Source organism: Elephas maximus, chromosome 3, assembly GCF_024166365.1.
Source record: "Elephas maximus indicus isolate mEleMax1 chromosome 3, mEleMax1 primary haplotype, whole genome shotgun sequence".
Taxonomy (NCBI): domain Eukaryota; kingdom Metazoa; phylum Chordata; class Mammalia; order Proboscidea; family Elephantidae; genus Elephas; species Elephas maximus.
Window position 1 is genome coordinate 171,122,922 of NC_064821.1, and position 15,643 is coordinate 171,138,564.

Below are 15,643 nucleotides of genomic sequence, written 5' to 3' on the forward strand. Positions count from 1 at the left end.
ACAGCAGATTCAAGGTAGCTAGGCTTCTTACATGCCACAGATCTTATGTGGATATTGAGAAGGAGTATCCCAAGAATACTAGCTGGAAGAGGCGTGGCCTTTTCTAATTTAGCCACGGAAGTCATGTAGCTTCACTTCTACCATACACTATTTGTGGAAGGAGGTATTTGCTGACCCAGATTCAGGGGAGGGTATAGACTCCTCTTCTTGCTAGGAGAGGTGTTAAAGAATTTGGGGGCTTTTTTTAAACCACCACTTCCCTGCAGTCTGTGGAGTCCTTCAGTGCTGACGAAAGCTCTACAACTGGAGCCGGATAAGGGTGTGTGTCTAGCTGTGGGCGTTTAATGGAGGGAACACGACAGTGTGCAGGACTACCCTGGGTATCCCTTTTCCTAGAAATGGTGCCTTCTCTGCTCTCCTTCCTTGGTTTCTTTGGGGTGTAGGTCAAAACCATCCTTTTTTAATATCTCTGGGAGCCTGGCTCATTGCACAAGTGATGGGGCCTCCAGTATAAAGCAGTCCCCATGGGCTCACTCACCCAGGGTTGCAAGAAAGAAGGAATCTAATAGTCAATGAGCACCTATTGTATCCAGGATGGAATACAATCTTCCCTCTGCAGGGAAGATATTTATTGCCACTCCCCATTTACAGATCAGAAAATGGAGCTTCAGAGAGTTAAGTGCCTTGCCCAAGGTCACACAGTTGGTGACAGAGCCCTGACTCAAACCTATCTTATGCCATCTGTCCCTGGGCAAACACGAGGCAGAAGAAGCTGTCTCTCATGTCCTCCCACCAACCCTTCTCTTCTCCCTCCCTGGCTGCTTCTCCACCCTGGGCCCAAAACTAGCCCCTCACCTCCCCACCAGAACTTACCTGTGCTATGTCCCAATTCTGTGTCTCTGAGCTGGATATCGCCTCAGGAGAAAGCAGTTCCTACTTGGGTGCATATGGCTGACAATGAAGATCCCCAGGACTCTGGGACAGGCCCGTTACATGTGCAGCCACAAAATCTGTGACACCCCTTCCATGGACAAGTGGGGTCTGTGCACACTCCCCTAAATTCTGGGCAAGCGCTGTGACCCAGAGAATGTGGTAGAAGTGACTGTTTCATTTTCTAGGCCCAGGTCTTTAGAAACCAGCAGCTTCCACCTCCTGTCTCCTGGAACATTCTCTCTGGGCACCCTGAGCTGTCATGGAAGAAGTCTTGGCCACCCAGATTACCTGTGCTGGAGAGGCCAGTTGTAGACACACTTGAGCCCAGCCTTCCCGCCATTCACCGACCTACCAGACATTTGAGTAAATGTAAATGAAGCTGTCTTGGGCCCTCCAGACCAGCTCGTCTGCCAGTTAACTGCCACTGAGTAACCTCAGTTGCCATGGAAGAGTTGCTCAGACAAGCCCTGCCTGAATTCCTCACCCATAAAACCGTGAGATATAATAAAACGGGTGTTTAAACCACTAAGTTCTGGGGTAACTTGCTACATAGCAATAGATAGCTGGAGCAACATGCATTGTCTCATTCAATCCATTAATTATCCCTATCTCATAGACTAGGAAAAGCTGAGAGAGATTTAGTAAATTTCTCAAGGTCTCCCAGGAAGCACGAGGAGAAGCTGGCATCTGAACTTGGAAGTCTGACTGCAGAGCTCCCTTGCACCCATCCCCTTGCTATGCTGCCTTCTGACAGGCCTATGTGCCCCTTCTGGCAGGAGGGTTGGCATGAAACACTACCTTCAACCAGAGGATTGAATTTCTAGCTTGGGGACATGCCCATTGAAGAGAGATTTGGGGAAGATTTGGTGTCAGAGGGTGGGTTTTCTGCCAAACTCAGGGCAGCAGAGACTGATTTACCTATTTTTGTGTATCCATAGCTTGCATGGAGCCTGTCCATGGTGAGTACTTAATGTTTGTTCAATGAATAAACTAACCCACAAAGGAACAAGTGATGGAGGGGGAGAGGGTGAGACCACTAAGATCTGGAGACAAAGGTTTCCTGCCATCTGGTGGCTATTCCTGGAACAACACTTTCCGCTCTATGGCGGGAGAAGAAAATGGAAGGTTCCTTTGAGGAGACCTTAGCTGTGTGTGTTGAAGACTGAACAGCACCATTCAAGATTGGAGTGGGGTGGAATGGGGCTGAGACCACTTCCGAGAGCCAACCTTCTTGCCCCTTCCAATACCTGTGCTCTTTGAGGTGCTGTTCTTCAGAGGGCTGCATTCAGTATCTAGTTGCACCAAGTAGATTTGGACTCACGGTCAGTGGCGGCACTCACTAGGATTGGTGTCACCCAGTGCAGTAACTCGTGGTGTCCCACCCCACCCGCCTGGAGCCGGGGGTCAGCCCGTGAACCCCTCCGGGAAGGTGGAGAGGCCCGCACCCGGCCAAGCGCCCTGCCACGCGGCCTGGCCCTCCAGACCCCGCCTCCCGCGGGTCCCCACAGCTCCTCCCCTCTTCCTCTTGGCCCAGTGCCGCCTGGGCTCGCATACCCTGACTGGCAGGTAACAGGGTGGGGGGAGAGTGACGAGTGACCACACTGGGTGACGAGTTACACCAACCCTAGTGATGCCACTGCCTTGGCGGCCCCTCCCTGGCACTGCCCACCACCACTACTGTGGACCCTGGGGGTCGTTTTGGTGTCACCCCTTCTGACGGTGTCAGGGGTAGTGTTGGCACCCCCACACCCCTCTAGCGATGCCACTGCTCATGGTGGTCCCATGTTTCAGAGTTGACCTGCGCTTTAAATGGCTGATTTTTTGGAAGTATCACCAGGCCATTCTTCCTAGGCACTTCTGGGTGGACTGGAGCCTTCAACTTTTGGCTAGCAGCCTAGCATCAACTGTTTGGACCACCCAGGGACACCAAGCATTCAGAAGGACCCAAATCCAAGTACCAAGTACTTAGAACCGAATGGGAACCCTGGCAGCAAAGTGGTGAAGAGCTATGGCTGCTAACCGAAAGGTCCCCAGTTTGAATCCACCAGGCACTCCTTGGAAGCTCTATGGGGCAGTTCTACTCTGTCTTACAGGGTTGCTGTGAGTCGGAATCAACTCAACGGTAATGGGTTTGTTTTTGGTTTTTTGGAACCTAATAAAGTTCAACACAAGGGTGTGCATTTTCCTGTTAGCTGCCATGGAGTTGGCGCCCAACTCGTGGCAACCCCACACACAATGGAAGGAAACACTGCCTGGTCCTGGGCCATTCCCGTGATGGGCTGGGGATTTGACCATTGTGATCCATAGGGTTTTCATTGGTTAATTTTCAGAAGTAAATCACCAGGTCTTTCTTCCCAGTCTGTCTTAGTCTGGAAGCTCTGCTGAAACCTGTTCAGCATCATAGCAGCACACAAGCCTCTACTGACAGCCAGCTACATCAGCCTCCACATGAGGTACATTGGCTGAGAATTGAACCTGGATCTCCCGCATGCAAGGCAAGAATTCCACCACTGAACTACCAGTGCCTCACGTGTATTGCTGATACCTGGAACTCCTAAGAAAACATATACTTGTCCCCTTCCTGCTTTCCCCCAACTCTTCACCCATCCAACCAACACCCACAACTCCCACACACCACCCTGTCTAGCCCACTCCATTCTAACCTTTTACCCCAAAACTTCCCTCAGGATCCTGGGCTTCCCTCATTTCCTTTCTTGGATCCCAGGGGCAGGTAAGAAAGGCAATGGGAGTTTGGTAAGAACAGACACTTTATTGTACATCAATAGAGAAGGAGGGGTGCTGAGGGATGACAATTCCATGTCCCCTCCCTTGGGCTGGGCGGTCCTGGCCCAGGACTGACCAGCCATGGGACACATGGACTTGAATGGGTCTGAACTTGTGCCAGAACTGGAAGTAACTGCCTGGTGAGTGCGCTTGGGTCTGTACAAAGCAGCGCTTTGGATTGGTAGGGACGCTGAATCCCCCTCCCCAGCCTGTCATTAGGCCCCAGTGAAGGAGCAGCAGACCCCACATTTCAGGGCCTGGTGGAAGGACCCAGGGATGCTCAGGAAGTTGGGGTGCATTCCAACCTGTCAGCCTCTCTTCCACAGTGGGGTGTACTGTGGCGGGGGAGGGTACGCCTGTGAGGAAGGGCAGCCTCACGCCCTGTAATACTGCAGGCCTGTACGGGGCCCGGGGCCGCGCAGCTTCTGGCCTCCAGTCTCACTGCTTATGGCAGCTGGCTCAGGGGGCTTCTTCTGGTAAAAGCAGCAGCAGCCCTGACAAAGTTATTGCTGGAGGATAGAAGCCATTGTGACTTGGCATCGATGTGTGCAGCCCACCTGTCTACCCTCCCACCCCCATGTGGGCCTCGGCTTCACATTGCCTCAGTAGAGAGGGAAGAATGCTCCCTGAGCAAGAAGCTGGTGATTGGGGCCAGAGGGCGGGATAAAGGGGACTCCTTCAGAGGGGCCCCGGCCTGCCCCCACCTCCAGGAAGCCCAGCTTCAGAGGGCACTTCACTGTGTCCACTGGTGAGTGCTTCATCCACAGCACGAAAGCCTGAGCAGATGGACCCTGTGCAGGGATTTGGGGGCTTGCCCCTCTCTGGCCACCTTCTGTTCCTCCAGAGATTCTGGGGCTGGATCTTCCCTCGTCAGGGGGGCCACCTGCCCCTAAACCCCTCTGGCCTCGCCCCACTGTGGGCTCCCCAGCTCCAGTGGAGTGAGCAGAGGTGTGTCTGAAGCACGGTGAAAGGGCCAGCTGTTCTCTTCTGAACACTGTCAGGATTGTCTCAAGGACAAATGCAGGGACAGAGGCCCTGTCACCCGTGCTTTTCCCCCAGGTAAAGAGCATGTGATTCCAGTGGGAACAGCAAGAGGCTGATGGAGAAATAAATTCGGGGGATTTTTTTTCCCCCGAGGCCCCTCTGTCCGTGTTGCCAGCAAGCCCAGTGGTATGAAGGCAACGAGCTGCCAGGAAGAATCACACTCAGGCTTTCTGCAGGCCCCACCCTGAGGCCCAGCGTGCTAGAGCTGAGAGGAGGAGGAGGAGGCAGATGAGGGCAGTGTGGGCTTCAGGAACGTGGTGAACACTGGGAATCACAAATCAGCACCCAACACACACCCACACCCATGGATGCACACGTCACACATATACACACGCACACAACGAGCTCTGGGCCCCACAACTAACACGACACATAGCCGGAACAGGGCCAGCGGACAGCAAAAGGCTACGAGCACTACTAAGCCCACGGAAACCAAGCGAGAAGCCCAAGCTTAGCCCCTCTTCCCGCAGGCTGGCCCAGACACACGCTACAAAATTAAAAATATATCAAATATACAATGAAAATAGATCTGTACAGCACTGAGGATGAAAATAGTCCACCAGCCACGGTATAATATTGGGTTTGTCATTTAACAGCATTTACACCCACATGTACAGATTGAATATACAATAGAAATAGAATATATAGAAGAGTATATATAGTAGGGTGTCTCTCCTGGGGCCTCACTTTTCCTGTTGCTAATTCTGCTTGGGTTTAGGCATGGGGCCAGGTAGGAGGTGTTGTCAGGTGAGGCGGCCTATGGCGGGACGTTGTGCCCCAAATCTCATCTTTCTGGGGAGATGTGGGCCTTCCTCTCCCCTTGGGATGAAAGGGGGAGAAGTGAGGGAGGGGTGAGTAAGGGAGTTGGTGGTGGGGGTAGGTAGAAGAGAAGCTGGGCAAGGGGGAATTATGGGACCAAAGGGAGAATAGGGAACCCTGGGCCTAGTCTGTCCTTCCCAGAGCTGAGAGCAGTTATAGCCACAGGCAAGAGTAACTTGGGACCCTCCATGAAGGTGGGTCTGCTCCTTGTGGCCTGCTCCTACCCTGCCAACCACAGCTCTCAAAGATGGAGGCTTACTGTCCCAACGAATCTTCCAATTTTTTTCCTTCCTTTCTTCCTTCTTTCCACCCTTCCTCCCACCCACCCATCCATCTACCCCTCCATCCTTCCATTTACCTTTTCACCCATCTACCCACCCATTCATCCTTCCTTCCTTCCTTCCTTCCATCCATCCTTCCTTCCATCCATCCATCCACCCACCCACCCACCCACCCACCCACCCATCCATCCATCCATCCATCCATCCATCCATCCATCCATCCGTCAGGTCTGAATCCTCCCAGCCTGCAAATCCGAGGGTAGTCGCTCCGTCCGTGGAGGCCCTGTAGATGAGGGTAGGTGCGGATGCTGCCATTGGCCCGCACTCTCCTGGGGGTACCCTCAAGACAGAGGCTCTGCCCTTCCCCTCAGCAGCCTCCAGCGTCCATAGTGCTGCCTACGGGGAGGCTTGGGCAACGTTTCCAAAGTGTCTACACAATGAATGCATACTGGGTGGCTGTGCTTGTGCAACAGGGAGACGGGGTGGTGGCCCAAAGAGGCAGTGAAGTTACCTGTCTCTCCTCAGGCATGAGGCTTCCTGGGTGTGAGCCCCTGAACTCCAGGAAGCTCTGATCCAGGGGAGAAGCTGCCATTAGAGAGAAAATCCAGCCCCAGGTGAGGAGAGAGGGAGTGTGCTTCACAATTGTGCTCCAAACCATCAAAACTGTGCTGTGAACCTTCTAATTTTGCTCTGGAAACCTCTCCTTGCACTGTCCCCTTCTCTCCTGGGTGAAGAGGCAGAGGCCATCAACCTGGGCTTCAGGCTGGCTGGGGGAGGAGGGGCAGGGAGACAGTTAAGCTCTAATGGAGGTGGGGAAGGTGCTGGGCCAGTCATTGCGGGAACACATCCCACCCACCCCAGGCTCAGGCAAAGGACACCCAAAGATACCAACCTGGAGCCCAGAGTTGAGGAGCCCCCTCACCCTTGCTGCTGCCAAGGCTTGTGCACAGGCCAGAGGGCAGCGTCCTGCCTCATAGAACAGAGCCTTGGGGCTTCTGCAGAATGCTGTCGCAAGGCTGAGCCTGAGTCCTGGCACTCCTGTTCCCACCCAGCCTTACATCAGGCAGACTCTCAAACCCAGGAGCAGCCTGTCTGGGCTGGGCAGGGTGGGGAGGCCTGTTTCCATGGCAGACTGAGCCATAGACACCCACCCACCTCTTCACACCACCACCTGGAAGTTCAGGGGGACCCCTAAGATCTAAGAACTACAGGTGGCAGGTTGCAGGGAGAGAGGGAGCGTGGGGTGACCTCTAAAGTGGCCACTTGGAATTTTTCCTGACAGGGAGTCAGGCCTTCTGGATTGTTCCTGTTATACAGCTGCAATTTGATGAGAGGATCTCAGAGGGTAGAGGGGTTGAGGGCTGGACCGAGGGGGCACAGCTGCTCCTAGCTCCCTCCTCAGGTCTAGGACTGGGTGGGGCTGTGGCAGGGCGAAACCCTCTCTCCCTAGGCAGAGGGCCTGGCCTGGGCTTGGTAGAAGAGGCCAGGCCAGGACAAGTGGGCAGGTTGGGCGTAGGGGGAGTGGTGGGCAGGGTGGGGACAGTGGTCACAGCTCCGACTCAGGGGTGCCGGCCAGGAGGTAGCCACTCCCATAGCGTCCGTTGGGGTTCCCGCTGGTCTCCAGGGGTGACGTGCTGCCTGGCCCCAGATAGGAGCGGTGAGTGGGCATGGGGGAGGGCGCCTCACTGGGCACCTTGCTGAGGATGAAGCGGGTCTCGTCGTTCTCTTCCAGGTTGGAAATGTCCTTCATCATGCGACCCTTCTTGTAGGACACAGAGAGGGTGTTGGAGCCATCGGAGAGTAGGTGGAAGTGCCTCAGGACAAACACCACAGGGATGGGCAGGGTCGCCACAACGATGAGGGTGATCAGAAGGGCCATGGCCCAGTTTGGGAAATACAGGTAGCGCTCAGCAGCCTGGGGGTGGGTGGGAGACACGCAGGGTTGAGGGCTGCTGCCAGTCCTCCAGGACCTCCAGGATAGCCTCTTCCAGTCCTTGCCCACTGCCTTCCTATTCCCCACCCCGCCATCCTGGCCAGGCACCAGCAGAAATGGGGGGGCAGCAGGGGTTGCTCCTTGAATTAGCTGGTCACCTCAGTCAAGAGCCTGAACCTCTCTGGGTCTCGGTTTCTATACCTGTAAAAATGGATGCATAATTCCACTCCACAGACATGGAGAGAGAATATGGGATGGAAAGACTAATCAAGTGTGTTAGCCTTTCTGAGCCTCAGTTTCCCCATGTGTACTACAGTAAAACTTGGGAAGGCCAGGACTGGTGTAAGGCTGAAACCTGTCAGACAAGGAAAACTCAAATACTTTTCACTAAACCAAGCGATAGAAAAGTAGTAAGACTGCACCCTGTCAAAGGCAGAAAACTAGCAAGGCCCAGAAAAACAAGGCCATCCCGTTGAGTTTCGGCTCTCACAGATTTCACTGTATAAGGATAATACTATCTTCCTCTTTACATTATGTTGAAGGTTACAGATGAGGTAAGCAAAGCACCTGGCAGTACCTGGCACATAGTAGGTGCACTATAAAGGTTTATTCCTATGGCTTGTTGCAGTAAGGCCTGGGAAAAAATGTCCCTGAGGTTTTGGGGGCTCACCCCTTACCTCCTCCTTGACCCAGGCGCTGTAGCCAGGTGGTGTGACCCCCAGCTGGATGATGCTGGCAGTGGTGAGCACAGCCATGCACAGTGGAGACACGAACTTCCACATATAGAAATAGAAGCGGTAGGGCCGGAAGCCCAGCATCTCCGTCAGCTCCTGCATGAACCTGCCAGGTACAGGAGAAGACCCAGCAATCGGCAAACCCACTGCATCGCCTCCTCCCTCCCTTCCCCAACAGACAGCTCCTCCAAGAGGCCTTCACTGACCAGGCCCTCCTTTCTGGCCTCTTCCTTTTTCAAGGTGCCCACAAATGCTCATGGTATATTATTCTGTGGCCAGCTGGTGTCTGGGAAGATTGCTGTCATCTCTAACCTCCTCTCTGACTCCATCATGTCCCTCCCAGGGATATGATATAGCTGATCAGACACACCTGGGGCAGGCAGGTGGCACTAAAGGGGCTTCTATGTTCACCATGGGAATCCCTGGGTGGTGCAAATGGTTTAAGTGCTCAGCTGCTAACTGAAAGATTGGAAGTTCAAGTCCACCCAGAGGCACCTCGAAAGAAAGACCTGGCAATCTACTTCTAAAAAGTCAAAAACCCGTTGCTGTCGAGTCGATCCTGACTCATAGCCACCCTATAGGACAGAGTAGAACTGCCCCATAGGGTTTCCAAGGAGCAGCTAGTGGGTTCAAACTGCCAACTGTTTGGTTAGTTAACCACCGCACCACCAGGGCTCCTCAAAAAAATCGGCCATTGAAAATTCTATGGAGCGTAGTTCTACTCTGACACACAAGGGGTGGCCATGAATTGAAATCCACTTCACTGCAACTGGATGTTCACTATGAACTCAGCCCCCCACCCCGCTCACTGTCACGGCTTCAAAGAAGTCTATGGAGCTAGACTCCCCCTGTTGGGGAAGAGGGAGAAATGCACTTCCCTAGTGTCCAAAGGCAGAAGTCAGCCCTGGCTCAGGGTTTTTTAAACACAGGGTCTGTGGATAGAATTCCAGGAGGTGGGCAATTAAAAAAAAAAACTTTACTTCACTAATTCTTAGATGAAATCTAGACCTTCTTTCTATAAGTGTAAGCAGCAAATCACAGTAGTGTTAACAGTACTGACTTTGTCACCAATAGATTACATCAGATATTTTCATACCACATAACAGTTGCTTGAAGTCACCTAGAAGCATCACTTATACTCATCACCACTTTGAAATCACAGTTGTTATTAGACCCACTGCTAAATCCTGTCATTTAATGCCTGAAAAGTAAAGCGCACACACATTGCTATCTCACAAATTTTAAACAGTGTTTTGTTACTTTTCAATATAATTAGTTTCCTACATAATCCTATATATTTTACTTTATGCATTTAAAAATAATATTCTGAAGCAGAGTCCAGGGGCTTCACTGCCAAAGGAGTCCATGACATAAAAAAAAGAGTAAGAGCCCCTTCTAGCAAGATGCCCCCAGCCTGGCTCACAGGGGGAGGTGGAAACCGTGGCGTGTCCCTTTTTGTATCACTCCCTGTCCCTTCCTAGGGAGCAGAGAGCTGTGAGAGAGCCCCGATTCTAAGACCCAGTCCAGGCATCAGGAGGGAGTGAGAACTGAGTGGGTCATTGGTGGTCCCAGCCTTGCTGAGGGCAAGGACGGCACAGCCACCGCCATGGCTGAGTGAGTGGGAAGGACCAAGTCCTGGGGCTTCCTGGGGACACAGATGTGTTCTTAACTGAGGAACGAGGCTGGGAGCTGACAGTGAGTGTAGGTCTGCCCTAGGCCCTGGCCGTGACCCAAGCCTTTCTTATTGCTGAGTCCTCCTTCCTCGCCCAACCTCAAACTTAGGAACTGCATCTGCACTGCATCTCACACCCTTACCCAGAGAACCTTATGACTGTGAATCAGGCTGCTGAAGTCCACAAGCACCCTGACGGCAGGGACCCCTCGTATACCCGCAAAGTGCTTAACAAACTGACAGAACCCTGAAGATGAGTTGCTGCGCAAAAAGCAGCTACGGTGATTCAAGGCAGTTTAGGATAATGCCAAAACACTGAACCTGAACCCAGGAGACTTGGGTTCTCATCCGACTCTCCTCTCACCAACCGTGTGGCCTGGGACCAACTCATGTCCTCTCTCTCTGAGCCTTAGTTTTCCTAAGTGAGCTGACATTCTGATTCTACACTCTCCTGCCCCAATCACAAGCAGCCCTGGGAACAGAGGATTCCCCAGAGTTGTGGTGAGACAGAGCCTCCCTCCTGTCCCTCAGGTCCCCCAAGTCCCCCTTACTTCTTGGTTCCATAGATCCAGGCCACAGCGACGTTCTCTAGGATGACGATGACTGTGAGCGGCAGGGTGGCTGAATAGTCATCAAACATGGTGACAAAGTAGTTTCCGGAGCGCTGGACGAACAACAGCCCCGCGAAGAAGGCAAAGACACAGCAGCCCACTACAGAGAGCCGGGAGGCCAGTATCAGGGCACAGGTGCAGGGTTGGCAGGGCCCAGGGGTCTTGGGGGCACCCAGGTCCCTCCCATTCCACCCTCACTCCTCTGGGCCTGCAGCCTGCCCTCCTGCAGGCCTCGGCCTGTAAGAGGGGCCCAAATGCCAAGGTTCTGAGCTCCTCCTCTACTGGATACGAGCATCTTGAGAGAGGCATGGTGTCTTCTCCCTTCTCCCATGCCCCCTGCCCCTGGCACTGTGCCTGGTCCTAAACAGGAGCTCCACTTAATTGCTGGGATTTAGTTTAAAAGATTAGTCTGACTGTTCGCAGAGTCTTTTCCTTCACCTTAGTTTCCCATTGGAGAACAGGATACTCCCTTCTGAGGATAATGGTAAGAGGTCGCCCTATGGAGCCCAGATCAACTCGGAAGGTGGGGGACCATGGACACAGCCTAGGACTGGGAGCAACAGAGCTGCAACAGGGTGCAAGGCTGAAGGAGGGCACCCCTTCCCAATATGACTCAGCAGGCCCTTGGGGGAAGGGGCAAATGAGCCCTAGGAAGAGGCCCATCTCCCAGCTCTGGTGTGGCCAGACTCCCCAACAGCCCCTCCCTCTCCTCCTGGCGTGAGCTCTTCTCTGGGAGGCAAAGCCGGGCTGTGTCCCAGGACTGGAGGTGAGCCTGCTGGCTATGGGCCCACAAATGACCCAGTCAGCCCCCAATCTTTCAGAAGTCAGAGCCAGAATCTGACCGCTGGCCACGAGGGCAGCCCCCAGGGCCAGGCGGGGGCCGCAGGGAGGAGTTACCTGTGAACATTTCCTTGGGCACCTTGAAGGTGTCAATGATGGGCGTGGTGATGCCTGCCATGGTCCCGATCATGCTGCCCAGGCCCAGGTTGATAAGCATCAGGAAGAACATGACGGACCAGAATGGGGAGGCGGGAAAGTGCGTCATGGCCTCGGTGAAGGCGATGAAGGCCAGGCCTGTGCCCTGCACGGACTGAGGGGTGGGAGGGGCAGAGTCTGAGGGAGGGCCAGACCCAGCCCCACTCTGGGGAGCCCTCTCTCACGGGGATCCCCACCCCCACCTAAATCCTGTTGTTGTTTCAGGCCAGTGGGTCTCAAAGTTCAGGGGGCATCAGAATCCCCCGAGGAGAGTATAAAACACCAATTCAGGAGTTCACCCGTGGCACCTGCCATCTACGATTTGGACAAGGACCCCAGGTGACTCAGATGAAGATTTCCACGATTAGAAACATGCCCAGCTCTAGACTCTCCCCCTCTAAGAAGCCTTCCCCGATTGCCCCAGCCTCAACTGAGCTCTGAGCTCTGGACCTAACGCAGTGGTTCTCAGCCTGGACCACCCAACGGAATCCATGGGAGCCTTTAAAAACGCTGATGCCTGGGTCTCACCCTGGGAACAATGATTTTATGGGTCTGGGGTGAAGCCTGGGCAGCAGGGTTTATAAAGCCCCCAAGTGATTCCAATGGGCAGCCAAGGCTGAGCACCACAGCTTTGATGCTTGGGCCCTTGCTCACCGGGAAATCTGCCAAGCACGTCTCGTGGATACCGCTTATCTGTTGTCATGCAATGTTGGGTGACTGTGAGAGAATGCCTAACCCCAACTGTGTGGGTGTGTAATTCTTGTCATTTGGAGGCTCTTGGGATTGTGTTGTATGATAAATCTGCTATAATCTTCATTCTCTTCAGGGACCAGGCCGTAGCCCGTGAGAAGGGAGGAAAGGTCTCATGGAAGGGGAGGTTCTTTATGCTGCCAGGGACCTGGGGAAGACACCAGGCAGGGGCCCCCCAGATGGGGCCTTTTGCACTTGACTGCACGGGAGGACCTCAGGGGCCCAGGGTGCAGCCTCCTTAGTGTCACACTGCCAGTCGGGCAGAGCTGGACTTTTAACGTGGAGGTCAGGGCTCAGGAAGGGTCACCTTCCCTGGTCCCATGAAGAAGGGGCAGAGTTGGCCTGACTGAGGGGAGCTGGCTCTGCCCTTGCCTGACTCTGCCCCATGTGAGCCATGGCTCTGGACTGGGTACCAACCAGGCTCCAGGGACCCTGGGGACTTGTCTGTCTCCTGTTACGCTTTCTACCAGAGTAGTCATTTTGGAAGTTGCAATCTGTGCAAATGGGAACAGAAAGAAGGTGTCCAAACTTGGGTCTGAGCATTAATGGGGGGGGAACACCCCCTCCCCTGCCATGCCCTGACCTGGGGGTTAAGGGTCATTGTGGCAGTGGGAGTCAGAGTGGGAACAGCTGTGGGAGGGGCAAAAGCATGGGCTCTGGACCAGTCTACTAGGATTTGAACGCTGACTCCCCACTTACTAGCTGTGTGACCTTGAGCAAGCCCCCCAACTTACAGGTTATTCATCTGTAAAATGAGGGACAATATCAGTACTCAAGTCATAGGGTAGTTGTGAGGGTCAAATGAAGTAGAGAGCAAAGGGCAACACCAATTTCAACTCTTATTTTATGCACACTGTCTACGAGGCACTGTTTTAAGTATTCCACACGGCAGTGACCAGTACACAGGAAACATTCAATATGTGTGAAAGTTCTCCTGCACAGTTACTTGTGATTTCTTGTGTGTCTGCCTTGCCTCCTCATCTAGACTCAAGCCTGCCTAAGGGCAGGGGCTTTGGCTGAACTGTTTTCTCTGTCTCTTGCTGGGAACATAGAAGGTCCTCACATATTAAGTAAGTGAAGTAAGTGAATGACTCCCGGTCAGTTTTCTAAGGCCTATGTCCAAGCCCCAGCCACCTGTGGCCTGTCTCTGGATTCCACACTCTCACATCTGCCTGCCCGTCCCCGCACCTTGTCCAGCTCGTCCTCCAGAAGGCAGGGATCGAGGCCCAGGGCTGAGAACTGATCTTCCTTCACAGTCATGATGACATTGTACATCTCTGTGTAGTCCTTGGTGGTCAGGTGGGAGAAGTTGACGTGGGGTGGGATGAGGTCCCGGCTCAGGACGTTGGTGTTGAGGTACCCCAGGATTTTCTCAGCATTTCTATAGTATGGGGGGGAGAGGGTGAGGTAAGAAGTCAGGGGTGGGGTGGCAAGATCCTGGAGGCACCTCTCCGATACCTAGGACCCTCACAAGCCATCAATAGAGACATCTCTGAACTTGTCCCTGTGGCCTAGGACTGGGGACAGAGAGCTTCTCTGATCCCCATGCCCCAAACTGGTATGGGGAGACCTCCCTCCAACCACAGCCCAGCTGCCCACTCCTAGGTAAGATGGACAGACACAAGGAAGGCTAGTAGGAAATGCCACCTACTCGACCACACACTTCTCATTCATGATGTTGGCCTTGAAGCCCAGCACAGCAAACACAACGAGGGTGGCCAGCACTGAGGTGAAGAAGTTGATGAAGGACACCAGGGCGGCGTCAAAGTGGCAGTTGTTGTCCTGCTTGTTGTAGCTGGAGAAAGCGATGACACCACCAAAGCCCAGCCCCAGGGCAAAGAATACCTGTGTGGCTGCCTCCCGCCACACCTGGGGGTCCAGCATCTTGTCCAGCTGAGGAAAAGGACCATGGCAGGAGGAAGAAAAGGGACACAGAGATGAGAGTTTTATCTATGTGTAATGGGGTTCCTTCCACACCCATTTCCTCAGCCTCAAGCAAGTTCAGAGGCAGCCTGACATGGTGATAAGCAAGCTGTTGCTGTGTGACCTTGGGCAATTCTCCTAACTCCTCCGAATCTCAGCTTCCCCGTCTGTGAAACATGGGTAACAATAACATCAAGTTTCAAGGACTGTTGTGAGGTCTAAGTAAAACAAAATAAATGATAAGTGCTTACATAGTGTCTTAGTTTCTCAGGGCTGCTATAATAGGACTACCACAAATGGGTGGCTTTAAAGACAGAAATTTATCAGGAGGCTAGAAGTCCAAATTCAGGACACCAGCTCTAAGGGAAGGCCCTCTCTCTCTCTGTGCCAGCTCTGGGGGAGGATCCTTGTCTCTTTCAGCTTCTGTAGCCCTGGTGTTCCTTAGTTCCACGGAGAGCTTCGCCTGACATCAACCCCCCCCCCAATTTGTACTCACTTTTCATAATAAGTAAACCCTATTTCCAAATGGGTTACATCCACAGGTATAGGAGTCAGAATTGTAACACATATTTTGGGGGGGGACAACTCAATCCATAACACATAGTTAAGTTCTCAGTTAATTTTCACTGTTATCATTGTCTTACCATGAAGGATCATACTAAGGTATATTGCCAGGGCCATCACATACGGTTGTACAGTGCCTAGCCAGAGAAGGAAGTGAGGAGATAAGCCGGGGAGAACAAATGGACATGATGAGGATAAACAGCTCCTTGGAGATGCTAGCCTTGGAATGAGCAGATGAAGCCAGGGCAGTACCAGGAGAAGGCCATGAAATCAATGACCCGAAACAGGTGGCTTTTTTATTTGTTGTCTTGTTTTTGTTTGTAATGGTGTGACTCGGCCATATTTAAAAGCTGATGGAGGGGAGGGATCCAGAGGAAGGGGGATTGTCTTCCATAAGGAGACCCTTGGCTGCTCATTTGAAAGCAGGAAGGAGGGCAGCATGGGGCAGCTGCAGGCGGGTTGGGACAGTTGATTCCTGAGTCTGAGGGAGTTCTATTTAGTGGCTTCTGTTTTCTCTATAAAGCAGGAGGCAAAATCATCTGCTGGGTATGGGATGTGCTGGGAGGGGAGGCCAGAAGGTCCAGACTTGTGGAAAAGGTTCAAAATGGTCACTGGAGAGC

At 53.1% G+C, this 15,643-nt stretch overlaps 1 protein-coding gene across 3 annotated transcripts in view; it reads right to left on the reverse strand.

Moving 5' to 3' along the window:
* Nucleotides 1–6,068: 6,068 nt before the first annotated feature.
* The window catches only part of SLC6A17 (solute carrier family 6 member 17), a 52,896-nt gene continuing 43,321 nt past the window's right edge, over nt 6,069–15,643 (reverse strand). For 2 of the 3 annotated variants that reach the window (XM_049880121.1, XM_049880120.1), the window contains exons 7-12: nt 14,188–14,429; nt 13,725–13,917; nt 11,709–11,901; nt 10,752–10,911; nt 8,472–8,634; nt 6,069–7,776 (exon numbers count right to left, since the gene is read on the reverse strand). In XM_049880121.1, coding sequence (XP_049736078.1) covers nt 7,408–7,776; nt 8,472–8,634; nt 10,752–10,911; nt 11,709–11,901; nt 13,725–13,917; nt 14,188–14,429 — 1,320 coding nt within the window. In that variant the 3' untranslated portion in view covers nt 6,069–7,407. Of the gene's footprint in view, nt 7,811–8,471; nt 8,635–10,751; nt 10,912–11,708; nt 11,902–13,724; nt 13,918–14,187; nt 14,430–15,643 lie in introns of all 3 variants that reach the window. The other variant, XM_049880122.1, reaches the window with a different exon arrangement.